Source organism: Delphinus delphis, chromosome 14 (assembly GCF_949987515.2).
Source record: "Delphinus delphis chromosome 14, mDelDel1.2, whole genome shotgun sequence".
Classification (NCBI taxonomy): domain Eukaryota; kingdom Metazoa; phylum Chordata; class Mammalia; order Artiodactyla; family Delphinidae; genus Delphinus; species Delphinus delphis.
In genome coordinates this window covers 66,220,098-66,244,900 of record NC_082696.1, presented here as the reverse complement: position 1 = coordinate 66,244,900, position 24,803 = coordinate 66,220,098, and the positions used below count along the sequence as shown (strand labels likewise).

Genomic DNA, 24,803 nt, shown 5'->3' with positions numbered 1-24,803 from the left:
TTATGCCGAGACCTGAAGATAAGTAGGTATTTAGCAGGTGGAGGAGAGGAGCATTTCAGGGAGTGGAAACAGTTCATGCAACTCAGAGCTCATGGTACACCCAACAAACTGAAAGAATGCAGGAGATACACTAGAGCTATGATACCTAGGCAAAGGCAGACACTGAAGACAAGGCCTGAAAAGTAGTTTGGGACCATATTGTGAAGAGCTCTGCGGATCAAGTTAAGATTTATGATCTTTTATCCTACGATCGATGAGAAGCCACTGATGTGTTTTAATCAAGAAAAGGGGTAGGAGGGCTTCCTGGTGGCGCAGTGGTTGGGAGTCCACCTGCCGATGCAGGGTACACGGGTTTGTGCCCCGGTCCGGGAGGATCCCACATGCCGCGGAGCGGCTGGGCCTGTGAGCCATGGCCGCTGAGCCTGCGTGTCCGGAGCCTGTGCTCCGCAACGGGAGAGGCCACGACAGTAAGAGGCCCGTGTACCGCAAAAAAAAAAAACAAAAAAACAAAAAAAAACAAAGAAAATGGGTGGGGGAATTCCCTGACGGTCCAGTGGTTAGGATGAGAAGCTTTCCCCAGCTTCTCATTTCATTCCTGGGGTCTGGGTTCAATCCCTGGTGGGGGAACTAAGATCCTGCAAGCTGCTCGGCGCAGCCAAGAATAAATAGATAAATAGATCATTTAAAAAAAAAGGGGGGTAGGATGGGGTGGTTCTGTGACAGACGTCCAGAGTTGTGCTTTACAAAGCATCCCGTGGCTTTAATGTCGAGAAATGAGAAATCACAGGCTGGAAAGAGCAAGAGCGGATGCAGAGTTCTGAGCACAAAGACTACTGCCAGTTCAGATGAGAGGTGATGGGCAGCAACAACGGTAGAAATGGAAGAGAAGTGAACAACTTGAGAGATCATAAAGACATAAAAATCGAAAGGACATGGTAATGAATTTGGATCTGAAGGATGACCAAAAGCTAAGTGTCAATGATGACCCCTATGCAGGGTGACTATATGTCCCAGTTTGCCAAGCAATGTCAGTGTAATTATTAACAGCCCCTCCTTCTACTCTCAAAAGTACCCTGGTTTGGGCAATACATTAAATGGTCATTCCACCCCTCAGTCACTCTAGCTTGCACGGCTGAATAAATGATGGGGAATCCACTGAGCTAGGGACAATGGAAGGGGTTCAGTCTTAAATTCTGTTGTGGATGAGGTAATTTTGAAAATTTTGTACAGATGTGAGGTAGTATCTACATATAAATGGAACTGACTAGTATAAGTAAGATCACATCATAAGAAAATATTGATAGAGAAAGGAAAGGACATAGTTTTGAGCTTTAAGGAATTGCAACTTAGCCAAGTACAGAAAAATAAATCTCAAGTTAGGAAGAAAACTAAGAATCATGAAACCCCAAGGGAGAAACTATTTCAAGAAAAGAGGGTCAACTATGTCAAATAGTGTATAAAGACAAGTTAAAATGAGAAGTCAAACTATTTGATGAATTTAGTGGTAGTCACAGCTGTTTTGGAGGAAGAGGTCAGAGTAGAATGGGTTCAAGAATGTGGAGAAATGGGAAGTGGAGAAATAGAGACAGCATGTTTAGATAACTGTTTTGGAGGTTTGACTACCAAGGGGAGGAGAGATATGAAATTCTCTGGAGCCAAATATTGCCCCTAACCAAAAGAGGGAGAGAGAGAAATTAAGTAGAAAATCCATTTAAGAGGGAAAAGAACATATAATTGAGGGACTTCACTGGTGGCCCAGTGGGTAAGACTCCACCCTCCCAACGCAGGGAGCCCAGGTTCGATCCCTGGTCAGGGAACTAGATCCCACATGCATGCCACAACTAAGAGTCCACATGCCTCAACTAAGAAGCCCACATGCCACAACTAAGAAGTCCGCAGGCCGCAACTAAAAAGATCCCATGTGCCGCAACTAAGACCCGGTGCAACCAAAATAAATAAATAATGACAGATTTTTAAGGGTTGTCTGTTAACAGTATATGACACAGACATCCTCCTGATATTTTAGTAATTTGATGGGCGTCTAGAAGAACCCATGACATACACCACCATCCTCTCAGGACCAAAGGATATCAGAGCAAGATCCCAGTGTATTACAAAACTGAATATATTCAGAGAGGTATGTGGCAATATTCTATTAATAATCATATAGGTATCATTACGATAATATACCATTCGAATATTAGTCACTTACTTTCAGTAAAACCTTAAATATTTAATAAAATGCATGATTTTCATTAGCTTTCCAAAGTTAAAAATATTCCACCTATCAATACCCATGTAATTTACAAACAGATCCATATCCCTCAATCATACCTTTGGTGAAGATTATTTATTTCTTCATCTTTGCGGTTTATTTCCACTCTGGCAGTTTTGATAAGTGCTGAGATATTTTTCTTAAGAGACTGGTTTTCATTTTTTAAGCTGAAATTCTAAACATCATAAAATACATTTAATAAAGTATGTATCGACAGGATTATTAAACTATTTATAATAGTTATTGATTACTGAATGCTAACTACATGCCACGCATCACATATTTTATCTTATGCAATTCTCAAAATAGTCTTAGGAGGAGTACAGTGATGCTCATTATACAAAAGGGGAAGCTGAGATTCAAAGAAGAAAACTGGCGCCAAAGAAAAGCTATTTAAAGTGAAACTACTTAAAAGAGGGAACAAAATGAAAAACCAATAAATAAGAAAAAAAGTCATTATTTTGAAAATGGGTCATTATTTTGAAGATGATAAAATTTTTATTATATTTAACAACAGGAGCTTTAACTTGCAACAATGTACTAATTCTCAGGTGAACAAAGAATGAATTGAGGATTGACTGGCTCTTTGGGAGAGGCGGTGAAGGAAGAGAAACAACTTTACCAAGAAATAAAAATCAGAACAAGACAGTACATTCCTGACTTTGCAGCATGATCACAAAAAATGTCTCTCTGGCAAAAATTGTTAAAGCATCACCATTTTTCCTCATCAGCCATTCTAAAGGATCACGCCTCAAACCATTCTCTTTTAAACCACCTGATACAGTCTCTAAGAATTCTCTATTATTTAACTGTTAGTTAGCCTAGTAGATCATTTGTCAATATCATTTAACAAATCAAGCAGTTTTCCTTTATCAGTTTCATTGACACTGGAAATAATGCATGTTTTGCCAGACTTGCTCTTTCATTTAATATTTTTTTAAAAAGTTTCCTTACAACCTGCCAACACTTCAGCATTTTAATTTTAACAAAAAAATTTATTAAATTTTAATTTTAAAACCTGATTAAGGCGGAGACTTCCCTGGTGGCACAGTGGTTAAGAATCTGCCTGCGAATGCAGGGAACACGGGTTCGAGCCCTGGTCCGGGAAGATCCCACATGCCACAGAGCAACTAAGCCCGTGCACCATAACTAATGAGTCTGCGCTCTAGAGCCCGCAAGCCACAACTACTGAGCCTGCACACCTAGAGCCCGTGCTCCACAACAAGAGAAGCTGCCGCAATGAGAAGCCCGCGCACCACAGCAAAGAGTAGCCCCTGCTCGTTGTAACTAGAGAAAGCCCGCGCAGCAACGAAGACCCAACACAGCCAAAAATAAATTAATTAAACAAATTAATTAAAAAAAATCTAACAAGGCAAAAATAAAATATTCATCATAATTCTACCTGTGTCTGTATTTCCTTAAACTTTTTCATCAGCTCTTTCATTTGCAGCTGACATTTTCCATATTCTACCTGCAACTGTAAGATATAAAAAGATCAAGCATCATTCTAAATTATTTTCTTAGCTTAAATGACATTTCAAAATATTTCAAACTTTGCAAATCGACCCATAAATAAGGGTATATGAGGTCCATTTCTACTAACAGATATTTAATTACTGGTTTTTAAAGTTGGGCCTAGCAATAATGTATTTTCTGTAGTTTCACATTCAATCTCCAAAGTTTAAAATTCAAATAAGGTAGAAAGAAATGTGTCTGCATGAAGTCTTGGGACAAATTATAACTTTGTATAAATCATGAAAAAATAAAATATTTTATCACACTGATTGCCTCTTGAGATTGTATATGGTCAGACACTTAAATTCAATCAAACAAAATTATAACTAAATTTAGGCAAGCATCCAGAAAACATTATTTTAAAAAGCAGATCTGAAGGCAGAAACTGACTTAAATATTCTTTTAGTCTAAGAGCTGCTTCCCAAACACAGAATGTCTATTCAATAGTAAGCTGATGTCTGTATTTCAGGAGCCACAAAAGAGCAAAGTAACTGTCCTTCAAAATTCTGGTAATCCATACATCATTATATGTTGCCTCCTTTGCAGTTCCTTCTTCAGTCAGGATTTCTTCATATAAATCCAAACAATTTCTGGATGGTACAGAGGATTTGGTAGCACTGTCTAAAACAAACAAACAAAAAAACCTTACATTAAAATATGTATTTCCAGATTCAATGAAATCCCTGTCAAATCTCCAATGGCATTTTTCACAGAAATAGGAAAAACAATCCTAAAATGTGTATGGAACCACAAGACTGTGAATGACCACAGCAACCTTGAGAAAGAAGATCAAAGCTGGAGGCACGACACTTCCTGATTTCAAGATATAACACTATAGTAATCAAAACTGTATTTTATTGGCATAAAAACAGACATATGGATCAATGGAACAGAACAGAAAGCCCAGAAATAAACCCAGGTATATATGGTCATAATTTATGACAAAGGAGCCAAGAATATACAATGGGGAAAGGGTAGTCTCTTCAATAAATGATGTTGGGAAAACTGGACAGCCACAAGCAAAAGAATGAAACTGGACCCTTATCTTACAGCACACACAAGAATCAACTCGAAATGAACTAAAGATGTGAATTTAAAACCTGCAACTATACTTAATATCTTGTAATAACCTATAATGGTAAAGAATGTTGGAAATGCCCTGGCGGTCCAGTGGTTAGAACTTTGCACTTCCACTGCAGGAGACATGGGTTGAATCCCTGGTCATGGAACTAAGATCCTGCAAGCAGCGTGGCGTGACCAAAATAAATAAATAATATAAAAAAAGAATATATATACATGTATAACTGAACCACTTTACTGTACACTTGAAACTAACACAACATTATAAATCAACTATATTTCAATAAAAATTTTTTTTAAAAACCAGAAACCATAAAATGCCTAGAAAAAAAATATATATGGGGGTAAGCTTCTGGACATCGGTCTTGGCAATAATTTTCTGAATTTGACACCAAGAGCAAAGGCAAAAGCAAAAAATAAAGAAGTGGGACTACATCAAATTAAAAGGCTTCTTTCTGCACAGCAAAGGAAATCATTAACAAAATAAAAAGATAACTTACGGAACGGGAGAAAATGCTTGCAATTTTTATATACATATGTATCTGATTAGAAGTTAATACCCAAAAATATATAAAGAATTCACACAACTCAACAGAAAAAACTAAAAAATGGGCAGAGGAACTGAATAGACATTTTTCCAAAGAAGACATAAATGGCAAACAGGAACATGAAAAGGTATTTAACATCACAAATCATCAGGGAAATGCAAATCAAAACCACAATGAGGTATCATCTCACACTTATCGGAATGGCTATCATCAAAAATACAACAGGGGGCTTCCCTGGTGGCGCAGTGATTGAGAGTCCGCCTGCCGATGCAGGGGACATGGGTTCGTGCCCCAGTCCAGGAGGATCCCACATGCTGCGGAGCGGCTGGGCCCGTGAGCCATGGCCGCTGAGCCTGTGGGTCCAGAGCTTGTGCTCCGCAACGGAGCACAGTGAGAGGCCGGCATACCGCAAAAAAAAAAAAAAGAAAAACAACAGAGCTTCCCTGATGGCACAGTGGTTGAGAGTCTGCCTGCCGATGCAGGGGACACAGGTTTGTGCCCCAATCCGGGAAGTGAGCCATGGCTGCTGAGCCTGTGCATCCGGAGCCTGTGCTCCGCAGTGGGAGAGGCCACAACAGTGAGAGGCCCACGTACCGCCAAAAAAAAAAAACAAAACCAACAGATAAGTATTAGCGAAGATGTGGAAAAAAGGGAACCCTTGTACACTGTTGGTGGGAATCTAAATTGGTATAGCTACCATCAAAAACAGTATAGAAGTTCCTCAAAAAATTAAAAATAGAACTATCATATGATCCAGCAACCCCAGTTCTGGGTATATATTCAAAGGAAATAAAAACTGAATCGCAGATATCTGCACTCCTCTGTTCACTGCAGTATTATTCACAATAGCTAAGATATGGAAACAACCTAGGCGTCCACCAACAGAAAAAGGAATAAAGATGTGGTATATGTGGGTGCATATATGTATGTATACATGTGCGTGTGTGTAAATATATGTGCATATATAAATATATAACGGAATATTATTCAGCCATGAAAAAGGACACCCTGCTATTTGCGACAGCAAGGATGAACCTTGAGGGCATTATGCTAAGTGAAATAAGTCAGAGAGAGAAAGACAAATACTACACAATATCACATGTGGAATCTAAAAAATCCAAATGCATAGAAACAGACACTAAAACGCTAGTTACCAAGGGCTGGGGGTGGGGGAAAAGAGGAGATGTTGATCAAAGAGTACAAACTTCCAGCTATAAGACAAATAAATTCTGGGGATCTAATATACAGCATAGTGATTACAGTTAATAAGACTATATTATATGATCAAAAGTTGCTAAGAGACTAGATCTTAAATAGATGGTAATCATGTGACGCTATGCAGGTATTAGCTAATGCTATGGTGGTAATCATTTTGCAATATTTAAGTGTATAAAATCAATATACTGTACATCTTAAACTTACTTAATGTTATATGTCAATTATAGCTCAATAAAGCTGGGGTAAAAAGAAAAATACATGTGTTAGGCTTTTTGATGTACTGTCTACCTCTACCCAAAGGGCTCTACAATTCTCCATCTCTTGCATTTCATCCAAATCTATACTGATTTCACAGATTAGAATTGGAAAACCAATTTACCTAAAACAAATCTGTCAACAAATCAGGTGTAAGGATCACATTTGTTCGAAGCTTTAGAAGATTTGATTACAGAAAGGTTTTCTCATTTGGATAGGTCATTAGACTCTCGGCATATCATACTCCTACTGATACATTTGAAAATATTTATAGTAACTACCCTTTTCAAAAGTTCTAATATCATGTAGCCTGTGACAGTATGTGTGGTAATATAGGTAGAAATCACCATCAGTTTCGTTTTCAATGGTACAAAATATTTTTGTACAAGGTCCAATTAAATCTGAGACCTAGGGGCTTCCCTGGTGGCGCAGTGGTTGAGAGTCCGCCTGCCGATGCAGGGGACATGGGTTCGTGCCCTGGTCCGGGAGGATCCCACATGCCGCGGAGCGGGCTGGGCCCGTGAGCCATGGCTGCTGAGCCTGCGCATCCGGAGCCTGTGCTCCGCAACGGGAGAGGCCACAATAGTGAGAGGCCTGCGTACCGCAAAAAAAAAAAAAAAAAAAAAAATCTGACACCTAGATGAAAAACAAACCTAAAGGCTAGTTTATTTTATTGATCAAGCTTTGGGCAAAAAAATAATTACCTGAGTATAATGATTTCAAAGAAAAGGCAGATTGTTGAGGAGCTATGAGTTACTCCAGGAATTGTTAACAACAAAATAACACTTCCAACAGACTGACCAAACAAAACGAAAGTATTTTATTATAGAATTTACATACCAGAAACAGCACTGTCCAACCCAGCATATATGTCCAAAGAACCTTCATCATTATTTTTAAGAGGAGAAGCTGCAAAAAAAAAATCAAAGACTAGTTAAAACTGACTCTATGCACTTAGTGGAGTTTTTCTATTCTGACTCTGAAGGACCAGAAAAAGAAAGACTTTATTAGTCCAGTGTCAAAAAAGAAAGTTGTTTAGAAGCTTTTGTACATCCTTATAAACACACACATCTTAGTACACAGGTTTAGACTTAAAAACTCACTTTCAAAAACAAGCTAGTAGGGGCGGGGGTGGGGGTGGGGGTGGTGGGATGAACTGGGAGATTGGGATTAACATATATACACCAGTATGTATAAAATTGGTAACTAATAAGAACCTGCTGTATAAAAATATAAAATAAAATTCAAATATAAAAAAAGAAGAAAAAACCCCCACACTAGTAAGAAGGTTACAACTCCAATAATAGCAGAATAGTTTCTATCAGAACAATCTTCCTGCAAAAACTATAAACTCTAAACAAAATATTAAAAGCTATCTGCAGTCAACGCTCTACCACTAGACTTATTGTGGTGATTTCGTAATATATACAAACATGGAATTATTACATTGTACAACTGAAACTACTATAATGTTATATATAAATTGTACCTAAATTAAAAAAAGAAAAAAAAAGTAATCTGAAGAACTAAAGAGCAATCTAAAGCAGGCAAAAACTGGAGAGAAGAAGACACCTGAAAGAACAGCACTGCATGAATACCCTATCCCCCTTTAATTACAAGTTTTTGTGGAACGATAGGCTCTAGCTGGAGCCACACTTGGCAGTGAAAACTCAGATGGAAACTTCTAGTCCTGATAGCTTAAAGAAACAGAGAAAAAACTTTAGGGGTGATAACAGCAACCACAAAGAGGAAATCCGGAGTGCCACAGAGAGGACTCCTCAAATTGTACCCAAACCTGAATGACCCCCAAATTACACATGTAAAGGTTAGAACTCCCAAAAGTCCAGCTAAAGCTAAAGAAAGCTGAACAGAGATTTCAGCTGCTGTTCACCACAGGGAAGACAGAAGATTAAGTTCAGTCAAGATAAATACCTGCTAAAATTAAAAACACCAGCACTTTTCAGAGGAATATAACAGAATCCAATGTCTCTATAACATTTACAATGTCCAGAATGCAATGCAAAATTACTCATTGGAAATCTTGGTAGAGAAATAAAAACAACTACAAGAACCAAATGAAAATTCTAAAACTGAAAGTATCTAATACTTTCAGTTTACAATATCTAATGTAAAAATTTCAACAGAAGAGCCAGTAAGCTTGAAGATAGATCAATAAATTATTCAAATGGAAAAACAGAGAGAAAAAGATTAAAAAAAGAGAGAGAGAACAATCTTACTAACTTATAGTATATCAAAAGTTCTCACATACTATATATCCGGAGTCCCAGAAGAAAAGAGACAATGGGGAGGAAAATGATACTAGATCCTAGAAGGACAAAAATGGTAAATAACTGAGTAAATATAAAAGACTAATATTTCAACTTAATTGCTTTTAACTCCTCTTAATTTCTTTAAGATACATACAACAGTTTAAAATAAAAATTACAGCACTGTATCAAGGGTTCACGACATCTTTAACATAAAGGGATGGATGGAGGTTAAACACGACAATATGTACAAGATTATACAACTTACATAAAAAGATTCTTACATTTAAATAAGTAGACTGCAAAATGTTAAAGATGTATATTGCAATCCCTTCAGAAACCAATTGTAAAAAATAATGCAGAGGTGTAGCCAAAAAGCTAATATATAAATTAGAATCGAATTCTAAAATATATTCAAATAATATTTCAAAGAAGGCAAGAAAATCAGAGAGAACAAAAACTGATGAGACAAACTAAAAATTTAAAATGATAGAGGGACTTGCCTGGTGGCACAGTAGTTAAGAATCCACCTGCTCATGCAGGGGACATGGGTTCAAGCCCTGGTCTGGGAAGATCCCACATGTCGCAGAGCAACTAAGCCCATGAGCCACAACTACTGAGCCTGCATTCTAGAGCCTATGAGCCACAACTACTGAGCCCGCGTACCACAACTACTGAAGTCCACACACCTAGAGCCCACGCTCTGCAACAAGAGAAGCCACCGCAGCGGGAAGCCTGAGCACTGCAACAAAGAGTAGCCCCCCCCCGCCTCAACTAGAGGAAGCCCACATGCAGCAACAAAGACTGAACACAACCAAAAAATAATTAATTTGTAAAAATAAAATAAAATGATAGATCTAAATCCAATCACAATAATAAAGGACATTATTGGGTTAACTGGTAAAACTGGTATAAAGATGGTAGATTAAATAAAATTACAGTATTCTTGTTAAATTTACTGAAATTGATAATTATGCTGTTCTTATGTAAGAAAACCAACTTTTTCTTGTGACATACCCACTGAAGTATTTGGAGGTAAAGGACCATAATGTATACAACTTAGTATCAAATGGGTCAGGAAAAAATTGTGTGTGTGTGTGTGTGTTTAAAGAAAAAAGTAATAAATAAGTAAACTTAGAAAGACAATTAAAATGAGCTCTTACCAGAAAAGACATCAAATAAACTTGTTCCATCACCATTGTCATCATCTGCTGCCATGATCCTATTTCTTTTTGATAGTCGCCATCTAAAGTATTAAATATAAATATTCTCCACTGTTAAAATCAACCTCACAATTCAGAGACTAAACTTAGCTTTAAGTTAAAAGACAACTTTCAAATTTGGACACACTGACAATGTTCACTCTATTCTGATTTTTTTTTTTAAATATCTAACATTTTCCAAAAGCTAAAACTAGAAAACAAAAATCTTAAACTTGCTGGTATGGTTAACCCATGCCACAAAGTAAATGATGTTAATTTTATAAAGTAGAACAAAATATAAATTAACTTGTATACTTAAATAAGCCAACTATCATAAAAGTGCAACTATATGGTGAGTTCTGAGTCCTCTTAGCAAATCATCAAATCTGGTGGTGATCTTGGGGACTCTAGACACATGTGTTTTCACCAATAAAGGAGTAAGATGGGCAAAAAGCAAAGAGTTCGATACTATACTAGGTTGGTAAAGGTGTGGGAAAAGAGTGATGTATATACTCTAATACATCAAGTGTATACTGGTACAAGCTTTATGGAGGCAATATGGCAATAGCTATCAAGTTTCTAAATGCAAACACTCTTTGATCCAACAATTTCATATCTAGTAATTTGCTCTACAGATATACAAGCACATGATTACAAAAATGTGTATACCAGAATATTCAGTGTAGCACTGTTTGTAGCAGCAAGACTAGTAGCCATGTAAGAATCCAAAGCAGTAAAAAAAAAAAAAAAAAAAAAATCTGACTTATCTGACATTCTCCATTCTGCCCGTAAAATACATGAATGTTGCCTATGGTCAAAGAACTATGGCCACTGTGGCTCCTTGGGGTCACTAAGGCTACCTGTGCCTGCACACTTCTGCTCCCACCAACTGAGATATTCACTTACCAACAACCAGGTGCATTTATTATCAAACCCAATTATGTTTATTTCCTTATTTTTCTAAGTAGTAGTATGATGAAAGATTACATTACCAAAGGGAGTTATTTTCCAGTGAAAACTAGGCTGAGCGTTCTGGAAAGACTAAAAGGCGAGTAGCAAGACACTTACAGTTGCTGCCAAATCAAGTAAGGGTGAGATAATCCAAAATACTGGAAAAGAAAATCTAGTCTGTACTCCGACTGACTCAGAAGTATCGAATTTCTTACTCTAATGAAGAAAGTGCTGGAAATCATAAGCAACGTCTTACGGGTGTGCAAGAAAGAAGTCAGAACTCTAACCATTGGATGTATACTCAAAGAAAAGGTCGTGGTTCTACCACAACAAATACAATTTATATAATTCCTTTAAATAAAATTAAGGTGTATGTATATCTTTTTTTCTTCATTCCCCACATTCCCCATTTTTTCCAAATAGCTGAGCTGATTAATCAACTGTTATAATATAGCTTGTGCAATAATTACAAAAGGCACAAATGGCATAATCACATTTGGCAAATAACACAACTGACTCTTGGTAAAGCAAAACTCAACTGATGGAGCAGAAACTCGTAGGCTTCCTGACGGTAATCAACTCCTAGCTGTGAAGTGTCACATGGAGAGGGGGGGGGGCATCAGTCAATGGGTTTTTTACAAAATGGAGATCAATAAATCTAAAGATTTGGTTAAAAAGATGATTTGGTAAAACTGATCAAATAGATCAAAGCTTTCATTGCATACCATTTCACACAGTTTTAGTTTTTACTACTAAAAAAAGATTCTACTTGTCTTGGTAAATTAAAACTGGGAAATACAAAAGATCTAACAAATCCTGGATCTTTTGTTCCTCATCTGTCTTAAATTTTCTCCAACTGTTCACGGGATCTTTGTCTCCAAACCTTAACTTCTAGGCCCCTATCACCAAATAAATAAATAAATAAATATATATATATAGATATAAAAATTACTTATAAATTTAAGAGAAAGTGACCATTTCTTAGTCACACCAGATGTAGCATTATGAGATCTTCAAAATTGTTTCTGAGAATAATATATATACATAGCAACATAAAGAAGTTGTCAAAAGAATATATGTGGTTTCTCACTATGTCCTATACATAAAGTTAAAGGAACTGTGGCAATTATGATGTCTCTTTATTCCATATCTACCCTGTGTGATGATGGAGGTAGGCCTTGCAAAGATTTCTCTTTTGCTAGCTGGTGCTACGTACAGCCTTGTCACTAGAGAGTGCTGGAGGGAGCCTGGAAAGGAAGCCAGTTTCTCCTCCTAGTTTCAGTGTGCCTGGCTAGCCAGGCTCCTGCGGGGCGAGCTTTCTCCAGCATTCAGTTCCAGCAGCAGATAGTTTCTCCAGCACTAGGTTCCTGCAAGGGCACAATTTTTCTGCATGCTTGCCTCCTATACGTAAGGCTGCTATTACAATGGGCTCCTGCAGGACACAGCTTTCTCCTGCTAGGCTCATGGAGAGGGCAGCTTCTCCAACTCTTGGATCCCACAGCACCTGACAGCCAGCAACATCCAGGAGCTTCCCCATGCACACAAAGGAAGGTCACTAGAAAGGCACTTAGCAACTTCTCCACCATCCAATTAGCCCTGGCCACACTCTTTCCAATGAGGGGGAGACAGCTCTTCTTCAGATGAGCTATCTCAGCCCTAAAGGTGGTGGCTGATCCTTATATCTGCTATTCCTACATTCCTTAGGGTTATCTTTAACTCTACTAACCAATTCCCAGTTATTCCAACCTCTGTTAATAATTCTTTATACTAAGCTTTCTCTTTTCAAATTACCATGTGGTTTTTGTCTCCTGATTGGACCTTGTCTGATACAGGTAAGCAGTCACAATAGAGGTTTTAACACACCCTTCTCTGCTAATAAAGCAGTTAAAGAGATTTAAAGATACAGCTCTCAACACAAAATTGACAGGTTTGATCTGATGATTTTTATTGATATATTACCTACAGTAAAAGAACTTATATTACTTTCAAGCATATTTATAAAAACTGACAATATATCATAATAGTTAGTTTCAACAAATTTCATAAAGTGCTTTTATCAATAAAATTTGAAATTAACAGTGCATTTTCAAATTTCTCAATTCCTTTGGAAATTTACAAACATAGGTCAAAGAACAAACATTAATGGAAACTGGGAAATACATAGAACTAAATAACAATGAATACACCACAAAACAAAATAGTACTTTTAGAGGAAAAGTTATAGCATTAAATAAATTTATAGGAAAAGAATACAAAATATTGAGGTCAACATCCAACTCAAGAAAAAGAACAAAGTAAACTGAAAGAAAGAAACACATAAAAAAGAGAAATTAATAAAAAGAAACTAACACTATAAAGATGAATAAAAATAAACACTGGCTGTTTGAAAAGACAAATCAAATAGGCATATGCCTGGCAAAACTAATAAAGAAAAAGAAAGAAGGCACAAACATTAGGAATAAAAAAGGAGTGACAGCTTCACATATAGCAGAGATTAAGTTATTAACAAAATATATTTGAAAGTTCAATGAAATGGATAGTTTTTTAGAAAAATGTAACTTGCCAAAACTGACTGAAGAAGAAACAGAAAATATGTACACATCTAGGAGGATTAAATTATTTGATACAGTAATTAATATACTCATAAAGAAACTACTAAACCCAGAAAGTTTTACAGGTGAATCCTATCATACCTTCAAAGAACAGATAAACCATAATCTATTCCAGACAACATATAGGAAAAAAAGAAGGCTGAGAGACAAATATGTTTATTAGGTTAGTATAGTCTAGACATCAAAACTGGGCAAAGACAGGGCAAAACAGGAAAATTACAAGACAGGAAAACTATAAGTCAATCTTTCTTATGAACATAGAAATAGCCTTTAAAAAAATTAGCCAGCTGCAGCCAGCAAGATATTAAACAAAGAACAAAAACAAAAATACACTACTGACAAGTAAGATTTATCCCCAAAAATGCTAGGATAGTATAGCATTAAAAACTCAATTCATACAAGCACTGTCTTCTAGTTGATAAAGTTGCTTCCCAGCAGGGTATGAGTTGTTAGTTCTGATACTGTTATATGTGTATATTGGAATTGAACAATTTAAATAGATGGGTGGTAGATGGTGGGAGCCAGGTTTCTTGCTACTGAAGTGGAAGGTTACAGAAAAGCAAGAGAACACACTAAAAATGATCCCTGTGGTAATGGATTATAGTTGAAGACATCAGTAAGAATTCACATTTAACTTAACATAGATACAGATGATTATATACAGAAATATTTTCAGGTATATGTATATACATCAGTTAGTAGACACATATGTACTATTTCTTTGCTCCACCAGCAAAGTAGCAATAAGCACAACGAGTATCCATATCTTGGCTTCTAATACTATTCTCCATTAAGATGGACCAGGGCTTCTTGAAGAAATGGCTGATTCTAAGACAAGGGCAGAAAATGCACAAGATGAACATGGAGCATCTTACAGTGCAAGAAAGTAAGGAAGTGTCAAAAAAGAAACTAACAGAGGTATGTCAAAGAGGCACTGGAACCAACTGAAAGAGTTTTCAATAGCCAAAGCTGGAACAATTTGAGCAACAAATTAAAGTAGTACTGGATTATAACCCAAAGCATAAAATAAACATACATGGTCCACACTGATATAAGTAAATTAGTAAATGGAGAAGAAACATCTTCCATGCAGAATTCCAAATAAATTATGTTGATACTCCACTCTAAAGCAGGCAGGGCCTAATTTCCCACTCCTTAAATGAGGGCTCTGCACTGTGACTTATTTCCAAAGAGTAGAGTATGGAATTGGGTGGGGGGCTAACTTTATGGTGAAGAAACCTGACAAACATTACTTCAGTCAAAGGATCAAGCCAACATCAACAGTCATAAATCATGCTGATAATATGTACTCTTGATATATGATGAAAATGGCATTTTACCTTTGATCTTCCCAAAACCCATAACCTCAGTCTAATGATGAGATAAACATCAAATTCTAATTAGAGGATTATCCTACAATATACCTGTCTAGTACTCCTCAAAACTGCTAAGGACACCAAAAACAAGGAATGAGAGAAAATGCCATAGTCGAGAAGAGCCCAAGAAGACATGACAACTAAATGTAATATGGTGTCCTGAAACAAAAAAAAGGACAGATATTGGGTAAAAATAAAGGAAATCTGAATAAACTATGGACTTCAATTAATAATAATGTATCAGGGCTTCCCTGGTGGTGCAGTGGTTGAGAGTCCGCCTGCCGATGCAGGGGACACGGGTTCGTGCCCCGGTCCGGGAAGATCCCACATGCCGCGGAGCGGCTGGGCCCGTGAGCCATAGCCGCTGAGCCTGTGCTCTGCAACGGGAGAGGCCACAACAGTGAGAGGACCGCGTACCGCAAAAAAAATAAAAAATTAAAAAATAATGTATCAATTTTTTCATTAATTATAAGAAATTATCGTAAGATATTAATAGCAGCGAAAACTGGGGGTGTAGGGTGACATATGGGGGTTCTCTGTACTTCCTAATTTTTCTGTAAATCTAAAACTGATCCAACAATAGTCTACTAACTAAAAATTAGTATATTTCATGCTAGATTAGAAAAGAAAAAATATGATCATCTCAACCTCTGCATAGGAAGGGCATATGGTAAAGTTCAACACTAGTTTTCAGCAAAGTTGGAGTTTATGAAAGTTTAAGATGGGACCTTACAGGAATTCCTTTGTGGCCCAGTGGTTAGGACTCCGACTCTATGCTTCCATCGCAGGGGGCACGGGTTCGAGAACTAAGATCCCACATGCTGGGCAGTGCAGCCAAGAAGAAAAAGATGGGAACTTTCATAAACTGATAGAAGACATATTTCTACTAAAAAAACCCAAAACCCCTCACATTGGGACTTCCCTGGTGGCGCAGAGGTTAAGAGTCCACCTGCCAATGCAGGGTACATGGGTTCGAACCCTGGTCTGGAAAGATCCCACATGCCGCTGAGCAGCTAAGCCCATGCGCCACAACTACTGAGCCTGTGTGCCACAACTACTGAAGCCCACGTGCCTAGAGCCCATGCTCCAGAACAAGAGAAGCCACCGCAATGAGAAGCCCGTGCACCGCAATGAAGAGTAGCCCCCGCTCGCCACAACTAGAGAAAGCCCGTGTGCATCAACGAAGACCCAATGCAGCCAAAAATAAATAAATAAATTTATTAAAAAAAACCAAAACCCTCACGTTAATCATCATGCATGATGTTAAAACCATAAAAGCATCTCCTTCAAAGTCAAGCTTGCTTCTATTAGCAAAAAGAGTAAAACATGAAATGAGACAGAACTGGAAAGGAAGAAACAAAGCTGCCATTATTCACACTATGATCACCTATACAGAAAATCTACAAATTATTAGAACTGGTAAGAGTTTCTCAAAGTTGCTGAATGTAAGATTATACACAAAAGCAACAGGTTTCCTATATGACAGCAAACAGTTTTTAAACATAACTGATAAGAAGATATTATTCACAACAACAAAACTATAAGGTACATAGGAATTAATCTAATACAAGATCTTTATGGAGAAAATAATAAAAGATCTAAATCAGGAATTTGAAAACCTTTTCTTCTTCTTCTTTTTTTTTTTTCTGGGCATGCCGTGAGGCATGCGGGATCCTAGGTCCCCGACCAGGGATTGGACCTGCCCCCTACAGTGGAAGTGCAGAGTCCTAACCACTGGACCTCCAGGGACATCCCCTGAAAACCTTTTCTTCTTAAAGGGTCAGGAAGTAGGCATTTTATGCTTGTAGACCATCTGGTCTGTCACAAGGACTTACTTAACTGCTGCTGTAGCTCCAAAACAACCATAGACAACTCGTAAATGAATAGAGGCAGCTGTGTTCCAATAAAACTTTATTTACAAGAACAGGCAGCCTACCTCTGCTCTAAATAAATGACAAAATATGTCTCAATCATTTTTAGGAAAACTCAACATCAAGGTTGGCAATTCTCCCTAACTTTATCTATAAACTCAATGCAATCCCAAACTTAACAAGCTGACCATAAAATTCAAATTGAAGTGCAAAGGGCCTAGGAGAGTCAGGACATATTTTATTTTGATGGGGAGAGAGTAAATTTTTTATTGAAGCATAACATAAAAATAGAAAAAAGCCCAAATCATAAGTAGACAGTCCTATATTTTTCACATACTGAACACATCCATGGAATTACCACTCAGATCAAGAAACAGACCATTACCAGCACCCTAGAAGTACTCCTTGGGCCCCCTTAAAGCCACTATCCCCTCCAAAATGTTGGCAAAAATGTGTGGAGAATAAAAGCATACACATTGCCAAGGACTTGCTTGGTAGGAGGGGAAGGACTTGCATGTCAATGGAGGAGAGGGAGGTATCTGTGGAGATCTCTGTAGATTCCAAATGAGAATATTAACCTTGGAGGAAAGGCAGATATGGAGAACTGCAGTAAAACAGCCTAGTTGAAACAGACCTCAGAACAGGATTGGGAGACAAAACTAAATTTCAATGGTGTCAAACAGAAGATACTAAATGTCAAACCAACATATCCGGTCCTGAACTTCCAGAAGATAAGAGCACTGAAGGTTTGTGAGTTAGTACACTGATATAAAGAAAGGAAAGAGGAAGACTAACTTGTGGAATGAACTGGAAAGACAAAAGTGTAGGAAAAGAAACTGGGAGGGAGGCTACTATAAAGGTCCACATGATAAGACTTAACCCAAGACGGAGACAGTCAGAATGAAAAGAGTGATTACATGAGGCATAATAATGGAAGAAAGTAAATTACGTAAGTGCCTGGATATGGAAAATATAAACTATCATCTCCTGCCTCAATTCACTCTCAAGCTAAAAGCTGCCGTTATCTTGGACTCTTTCTTAGCACCACACTCACTTTCAAGCAGTCACAAATTCTTAGTGATCTTTAAATCTCTCAAATTAGTGTCTCCTTTGCACTGTCACTGTTCCAGTTTCAGATACAATTATTTCTCACTTAAATTATTATAAAAGTCTCCTAGCTAGTTTCTACACTACCAATATCTTTTTCCTCTTACCATTTTCCACACTGAGGCCAAAATTAACCCTGTTTATGTCTAGTCTGTGTTTCTCTCCCAGGTCAGAAACCTTCAACAGCTACCCCAAATAAAATTATCAAGTTGAGCTTCCCTAGTGCAGAACCCAAGGCCTTTCTAGAAATGTCTATCAGTGCTTTTCTATTTCTCACTGTTTCCCTCACACACTCTAGCCACAGCCACCACAGCACGTTTCTGTAATGCAAGTTAGCACATACATTATTGAGAAATAGAGAAATGATGTCAGTATAACCCAGAAATTATGTTGGTTCAGATGGAGTTCTTTCCCAGGATGTTAAAGTTTTGCACCATTAATGAACAGCAGCTAAACACAGCAAGCAAGAAGGAATCTAGTCCTGTACCTGCCACCCTTACCCTAGATACCCATCACTCCCCTTTCTTCCTCTAGTCTCAGTACAGCCGCAGGCTCTGTCTTGCATGGGCTTAAGCTTGGTTTCCCTCAATCTTTGTGGGAGGCAGGATGGGGGACAAAGCCAAACACAGGGCAATGAGCCAGAGCCATTCAGTCCACCGTCACAAGATTTCACATGAAGCCCGCATCTGCCTCTGTACCCACAACCTCTGATGTTTATGTCCCTCTGCTTGTTGCCGCAATCCTTCCTTATTCCTCCTTCCATCAAGCTATCTTCATCCTTATTTTTTCTTGAGGAAAATACCTATATTTACTGAGATACTTATTTACTAGGAATTTAACATGTCTTTTAACTGTGCCGATATTTTAATTACAATTGATATTGTTCCTGTTGCTGCTCCAGTAATATGAGTAGATAGGCTTTGACTATTCTGCTCCTATTTTTCCCATAAACCCTGTCTTAGTGAGTGATTTTGCAGAAGTAAAGGTTTTTCAAGACTACATATAACATTAGAGCAGAAATACCTGTACTTGCAGTTCCTGAAATATGCCATGTACTTCAGCTCCACAATATCTTGCTCGTTCTGTTTCCTCACCTGGACTGCTCATTCCCTTCCCAAGCCCAGCTCCCATACAAAAAATAAATAAATTAGGGACTTCCCTGGTGGCGCAGTGGTTGAGAGTCCACCTGCCAATGCAGGGGACACGGGTTTGAGTCCTGGTCCGGGAAGATCCCACATGCTGCGGAGCAACTAAGCCCGTGCACCACAACTACTGAGCCTGCGCTCTAGAGCCTGCGTGCCACAACTACTGAGCCCGCGAGCCACAACTACTGAAGCTCGCACGCCTAGAGCCTGTGCTCCGCAACAAGAGAAGCCAATGCAATGAGAAGCCCACGCACCGCAACTTAAAAGTAGCCCCCGCTCACCGCAAGTAGAGAAAGCCCACACGTAGCGACGAAGACCCAATGCAGCCAAAAAAAAAAAAAACTTTTTAGAGGCATAGTTAATTCCCAATCCCTTATTCTATCAACATGCTGAACATGTCATTATTGCATTTACCAATCTCTACTGGAATCATCTGCCTTCTAAAGTGTTCCTTAAACTTTAACATGCAACAGAAAATCCTGGAGAAGTTTCGTAAGGCACGGCATTAAGATCACAATGCTCGTGATGCCTCCAGGGACTGCAGGCAGGGTCTGGCCCCTGCAAACTCCTCTCCCTGACTCTTCCTCTAGTGCCTCTTTCAGGTGCTCACATGCACATTGTTCCTTCCTGCCTCAGGAAATTTGCAGATGCTGTTCCTTCTACCTAAAAAAGCTCTTCACCTCCATCACCTAGTTCTCTCCCCTAAATCAGCTAGACTTCAGCTCAGTTGTCACTTCTTCCAGGAGATCCTCCGTGTCTCCCGTCTCCCTCTCTTCACCAGCCTGATGGGGCCATGGTAGGCCTATCCCAGGATCCCCAAGGACCTTGTAGGTTATGTTAAGGCATTTCCTCTTCTATCTAGAAGAGAACAGGGAGCCACCAAAGTGTTGCCAGCCAGGAAAGACAGGATCAAATATGCTGGTAGGTCTGGGGCTAGAGAATTATGAACAGCAGCAGGCAGCTTACTTGGGACACAGATGACTTTTGCTCAACAAAACACTGGCCTCATCCTACCTCCCCAGGGCACCTCCAGTAATTCCCTATGGTAGTGTTTTCCAGAATGGGGCATGACTATCACTGGGGGCTCTAGGGATAATTTTAGTGGCATATAACCAAATATTTTTCAAAGATGAACATATTTATTTCAATGGGGATTCAAAAATAAAACTTCCATTCTAAACCCATGATTTCATGACTATTATTGCTTAGGACAAACTTCATGTGGTTGATACTCAACTGACTAACTAAAGCTTGGGGCCTCTTGCTCAAGTCAAACTTGCCAAGTACCCTGAAAAATCCCTCTACTTCTTTCTCTATACAACTCTCCTGCCTGAAATGTCCTTCCAACCCCCTGCTTTGGAAATTCTACATACCCTTCAAAGTCTCAGTTGAACCCCCGCTCAGGAAAGTGGCCTTCAATTAGGGTAGGAGATTGGCAGAGTGGTTAAAAACTAAGGCTTATCAAATGTAAATTTTGGACTTTGGGTGATAATCAGGTATCAAAGTACCAATGATTGTGTATCAATGGTGTACAATGTTCACTAATTGTAACAAATGCAACACTCTGTTGTTAGATGTTGATAGAGGGAGGAAGTTGTGTGTTGGCGCAGGAAGCATATGCAAACACTCTGCATTTTTGCTCAACTTTGCTGTGAACTTAAAAATGCTCTAAAAAAATAAAGTCTATTTAAAAAAAAAGAAAAGAAAAACCTGGGGAACTTAAAACACAAGATTTGACGGGCCCATTTCCAAAGTTTCTGATTCAGTAGGTCTGAGATGAGGCTTGAGAACTGAATTTCTAAAAAGTTCGCAGGTAATGCTGCTGGGGATCACACTCTGAGAACTATTATTTTAGACCAGTGCTGCCCAACAGAGCTTTCTATGATGATAAAAAATGTTCTATATCTGAGCTGTCCAGTATGGTAGCTACTAGCCACATGTAGCTATTGAGTACATGAAATATGCACAGTGTGAATGACCGTTAGTTTCCTATTGCTGCTCTACCAAACTTCATGGCTTAACACAAATTTATGACCTTACATTCTGGAGGTCAGAAGTCTCACTGGTCTAAAAATCAAGGTTCAGGAGGGCTGCATTCCTCCTGGAGGCTGTAGGGGAGAAACTGTTCTTTGCTCTTTCCAGCTTCTAGAAGCTGCTTATGTTCCTTTGCTGGTGGCTCCTTCTTCCACCTTCAAAGCCAATAGTGTGACATCTCACCTCTTGACCTCTGCTTCCATGGTCAGACTTGCTCCCCTCTCCACCTTCCTCATGCTTCCGTCATCACATGGCCTTTCCTGTCACTTACTCCCCTGCTTCCCTCTTAAGGACCCTTATGATAATACTGGCCAACTGGATAATCCAGGATACTCTACCCATTTCAAAATCCTAATCACATCTGCAAAGTTTCTTTTTTTTGGAGGGGAGCCCACATCACGTGACTTGCGGGATCCCAGTTCCCCAACCAGGGATTGAACCCATGCCCCCTGCAGTGGAAGCAGAGTCCTAACCACTGGACCTCCAAGGAATTCCCTCCAAAGTTTCTTTTGCCACGTAAAGCAACATATTCATAGGTTCCTGGGATTAGAACATGGACATATTGGGGAATCCATTATTTGGCCTAACACACTAAGGATGATGTTTATAAATTTTATTTATTTATTTGGCTGTGTTGGGTCTTCGTTTCTGTGCGAGGGCTTTCTCTAGTTGCGGCGAGTGGGGGCCACTCTTCATCGCGGTGCGCGGGCCTCTCACTGTCACGGCCTCGCCTGTTGCGGAGCACAGCCTCCAGATGCGGAGGCTCAGTAGCTGTGGCTCACGGGTCCAGTTGCTCCGCGACATGTGGGATCTTCCCAGACCAGGGCTCGAACCCATGTCCCCTGCACTGGAAGGCAGATTCTCAACCACTGCGCCACCAGGGAAGCCCCGAGTTGGATGTTTAAACTGTAATTAATTTTAATTAATTTAAAGTTAATCAGTCCCTACTGATGCTACCCTACAACGCTTCTCCCACTTTTCCTCATTCTTGCTATCGAAATTTGTTTCAGACCCCCCACTATAGCTATCTAGCTATCTCCCCTCTCCAAACACATGTTACACACAACAGTTCGGTTAGTTCTTCCAAAGCAATCCTGCTCCTCTCACTTCCTGCTCAAAAACTTTGTATTACTTCCCAATGTCTACTGAATAAAGTCAAGAAAGGCACCTACCTTTCTAGCCCTATCACTCACTATCTCAAGGTTTCCAAAACCCCAAGGTTCAGTGAAACTGGGTTTGTGTTCGCAAACACACTTCCTGACACCATCTCCCTGCATCTATCTAAGAGTCCACAAGCAAGCCTGGGTTTCAATACCCAGAGGTTAGAATGTGAGAATTGAGATTGTAGAAAAGTCCAGTGATATAATTACGATACTTGGACTTCATCCACTACGGAATGAGGGAACCACTGAAGGCTTTTAAAGCAGAGAAATATCATGATCAAATCCGCTTTTCAGACGGTCAACTCTAGCAAGAAGAGTATAGAAAATATTAGTGGCAAGGGAGATAGAAAATGCTATTAAAACATGCAGGAGAGGGGTTTGCCTGGTGCGGCAGTAGTTGAGAATTCGCCTGCCAATGCAGGGGACATGGGTACGAGCCCTGGTCCGGGAAGATCTCACATGCCGCAGAGCAACTAAGCCTGTGCGCCACAACTATTGAGCCTGTGCTCTAGAGCCCGCGAGCCACAGCTACTGAAGCCTGCACGCCTAGAGTCTGTGCTCCACAACAAGAGAAGCCACAGCAATGAGAAGCCCACGCACCGCAACTTAAGAGTAGCCCCCACTCCCCAAGGGCTTCCCTGGTGGCGCAGTGGTTGAGAGTCCGCCTGCCGATGCAGGGGACATGGGTTCGTGCCCCGGTCCGGGAGGATCCCACATGCCGCGGAGCGGCTGCGCCTGTGAGCCGTGGCCGCTGAGCCTGCGCGTCCGGAGTCTGTACTCCGCAACGGGAGAGGCCACAACAGTGAGAGGCCCGCATACCGGGGGAAAAAAAAAAAAAAAAAAAAAAGAGTAGCCCCCGCTTGCCGCAACTAGAGAAAGCCTGCGCGTAGCAACGAAGACCCAACACAGCCAAAAAAAAAAATGCAGGAGACAATGAGGGATGACTAAGTTATTAGTGGAAATAAAGACTAGGACCAGACCTGAAAGATTTCTGTAGCAGAATCAAAAAGATTTTAAGGGAATGGGTATTCAAATATCCAATCTTGCCCGTTTCAAAATCACAGCCTGAGCTGTCTTTTCAAAATGCAAATCTGATCATGTTTCCTCCTCTGCTTAAAACCCTTCAGTGCTTCCAGCTGATCTTAGGTTAAAAAACAAATTTTGTCACAAGTCTTCTTACCAAGCCCTGAGTGACCCGGCCTCTCCCCACTCCTCTAGGGTTAGTCTGTGGCATTCTCCCCCATTCTCTGCCCTGATCATATTGGCCTTCCTTCAGCTCCTAGAACACAGTTTGCCCCTCCCACCACAGCGCCTCTGCAGGGAGTGTTTTTTCCTCACTGCTCTCCTTCACTCAACTCATCTATGTGTGTTACTGTGGCTTAAGTAATGTTTGAGCCTTCCCTGGCTACCCTTTCTCTCCACTAGGTCAGGTCCTCTGTTAAATATTCTTCTACCACTTTGTCCTTTCTCTACATGGCCTCTTTTCAGTTTATGATTACATTTTTTTGTGGGATTCCTAGAGAAATATCCACCTCACGCGCTAGGCTATAAGCTCCACTAAGAACAGGCCTGGCTCTGTTCTGTTCACCATTGTACCCCCACCTCTCAGCACAGAGCCTGACAAGTTGGTAGGTAATAAAAAAAATATTTGCTGAATTAATCAAAATCCCAATTTGTTACAGACAACTCTGCAGTTCCTAGCTTTAATAACAAGGTAGTCATGCTTTTAACTGAAATGGAGAACCAAAGAAGCCATGTTGAATTATCTATCGAACATCCAGCAGAAAATGTCTAAATAGACAGTTGGAAAATGGAGTATATAGCACAGAAGACAAGACATAATTGCTACTATTTGCAATAGCCAAGACATGGAAGCAACCTAAAAGTCCATCGAGAGATGAATGGATAAAAAAGATGTGGTACATATATACAATGGAATACTACTCAGCCCATAAAAAAGAATGAAATATTGCCATCTGCAGCAACATGGATGGACCCGGAGATTGTCATACTGAGTGAAATCAGAAAGAGAAAGCCAAATACCATATGCTAGCACTTATACGTGGAATCTAAAATATGATGCAAATGAACTTATTTACGAAATAGAAACAGACTCACAGACATAGAAAACAAATTTATGGTTATCAAAGGGGAAAGGGGATGGGGAAGGGATAAATTAGGAGT

The 24,803-nt window shown here is 39.4% G+C and overlaps 1 protein-coding gene across 3 annotated transcripts in view; it reads right to left on the bottom strand.

Annotated features, from left to right (window-relative positions):
• CASP8AP2 (caspase 8 associated protein 2) overlaps nt 1-24,803 on the bottom strand; it is a 41,219-nt gene that overhangs the window by 14,569 nt on the left and 1,847 nt on the right. For all 3 annotated transcript variants that reach the window (XM_060030230.1, XM_060030229.1, XM_060030227.1), the window contains exons 2-6: nt 10,322-10,404; nt 7,732-7,800; nt 4,311-4,411; nt 3,678-3,752; nt 2,335-2,450 (exon numbers count right to left, since the gene is read on the bottom strand). In XM_060030230.1, the coding sequence (XP_059886213.1) occupies nt 2,335-2,450; nt 3,678-3,752; nt 4,311-4,411; nt 7,732-7,800; nt 10,322-10,376 (416 nt within the window). In that variant the 5' untranslated portion in view covers nt 10,377-10,404. The remainder of the gene's footprint in view (nt 1-2,334; nt 2,451-3,677; nt 3,753-4,310; nt 4,412-7,731; nt 7,801-10,321; nt 10,405-24,803) is intronic.